The sequence below is a fragment of the Egretta garzetta genome, unplaced genomic scaffold, assembly GCF_000687185.1.
Source record: "Egretta garzetta isolate BGI_Z169 unplaced genomic scaffold, ASM68718v1 scaffold19, whole genome shotgun sequence".
NCBI lineage: Eukaryota > Metazoa > Chordata > Aves > Pelecaniformes > Ardeidae > Egretta > Egretta garzetta.
In genome coordinates this window covers 1,843,286-1,844,335 of record NW_009260768.1, presented here as the reverse complement: position 1 = coordinate 1,844,335, position 1,050 = coordinate 1,843,286, and the positions used below count along the sequence as shown (strand labels likewise).

Here is a 1,050-nt window from a genome sequence, read left to right as displayed (position 1 = left end):
CCATCCTGTCCCCCCCCCACCCCCACAGCAAGGACACGCATCACCGACCCCCCGCAGGACCAGAGCGTCATCAAGGGGACCAAGGCTGTCATGAGCTGCGGGGTCACCCACGACCCCAGCGTGGATGTCAGGTATGTGTGAGGGGATTGGGGGGTCCTGGCACCCCCAGGCTGCCTGCCCACCTTGGGGGGGGGAGCGGGATGGCGGGTGCCGCCGTCCCCAGCCCTGGTCCTGCAGTGCCACCTGTCATGAGGTTCTTTTTCAAATCAAGTTTCCTCAACAAACAGAGAAAAGAGGAGGGTAGCTCATTTTCTGGGCAAAGTCCAGAGGAAAGGCTGCTGTTATCCTTGGCGAGGCCAGCTTCTCTCTCTACTTCTCATAAAGCAGTTGAATATATTGTACAAGGGGCTGAAGTCTTCTCTCAGGGAAGTGATAAATACTTCCAGATGACCAAGAAGAATAAAGACTGATGTGAGGGTGCGCAAGTCCCAGCGTGGCCCAACAGCCCCCAAACCGCAGTGGGTTAATGGAGAAAAGTATAAAATTCTGTTCCAAAAAGGGTATCTTGCAGCCCCGATAAAATGAAAAAATGCCCCCTCACCAGTTATTTGGGATTTTTTAGCTTTTTACTCTGCTAGGAAAACCTGCACCCTTCCCAGCAGCGCCTTCCAGAGTCCTCCACTAGCCCCGTAGCCACCCTCAGCCCCCTGGAGAAACGGGCCATCAACCTCACCTGGGCCAAGCCCTTCGACGGCAACAGCCCCCTGCTCCGCTACGTCGTGGAGGTCTCGGAGAACAGTAAGGGGCTGCTCCCACCTCCGGTATCAGCCCAGGGTGGTGGGCAGGGGGTGATGAGGGGGGAAATGGGGTGCTGCAGGGAGCTTGGGGACCACGGGACTCATTAGCCAGCTTGCCACCAGGCAGAGGCCCCTGGTGTCCTGCAGGTCGGGTCCTCCTGCCACCTCCCTCTCCCCCCACAGACGCGCCCTGGACTGTGCTGCTGGCCAGCGTGGACCCCGAGTCGACGTCGGTGGGGGGCGGGGGGCTGGG

The 1,050-nt window shown here is 59.3% G+C and overlaps 1 protein-coding gene across 1 annotated transcript in view; it reads left to right on the top strand.

Annotated features, from left to right (window-relative positions):
- LOC104132836 (protein sidekick-2) overlaps positions 1-1,050 on the top strand; it is a gene marked incomplete at its 5' end in the record, with an annotated part of 22,723 nt that overhangs the window by 5,539 nt on the left and 16,134 nt on the right. The window contains 3 exons of the mRNA XM_009646171.1: positions 33-135; positions 639-798; positions 981-1,037. Coding sequence (XP_009644466.1) covers positions 33-135; positions 639-798; positions 981-1,037 — 320 coding nt within the window. The remainder of the gene's footprint in view (positions 1-32; positions 136-638; positions 799-980; positions 1,038-1,050) is intronic.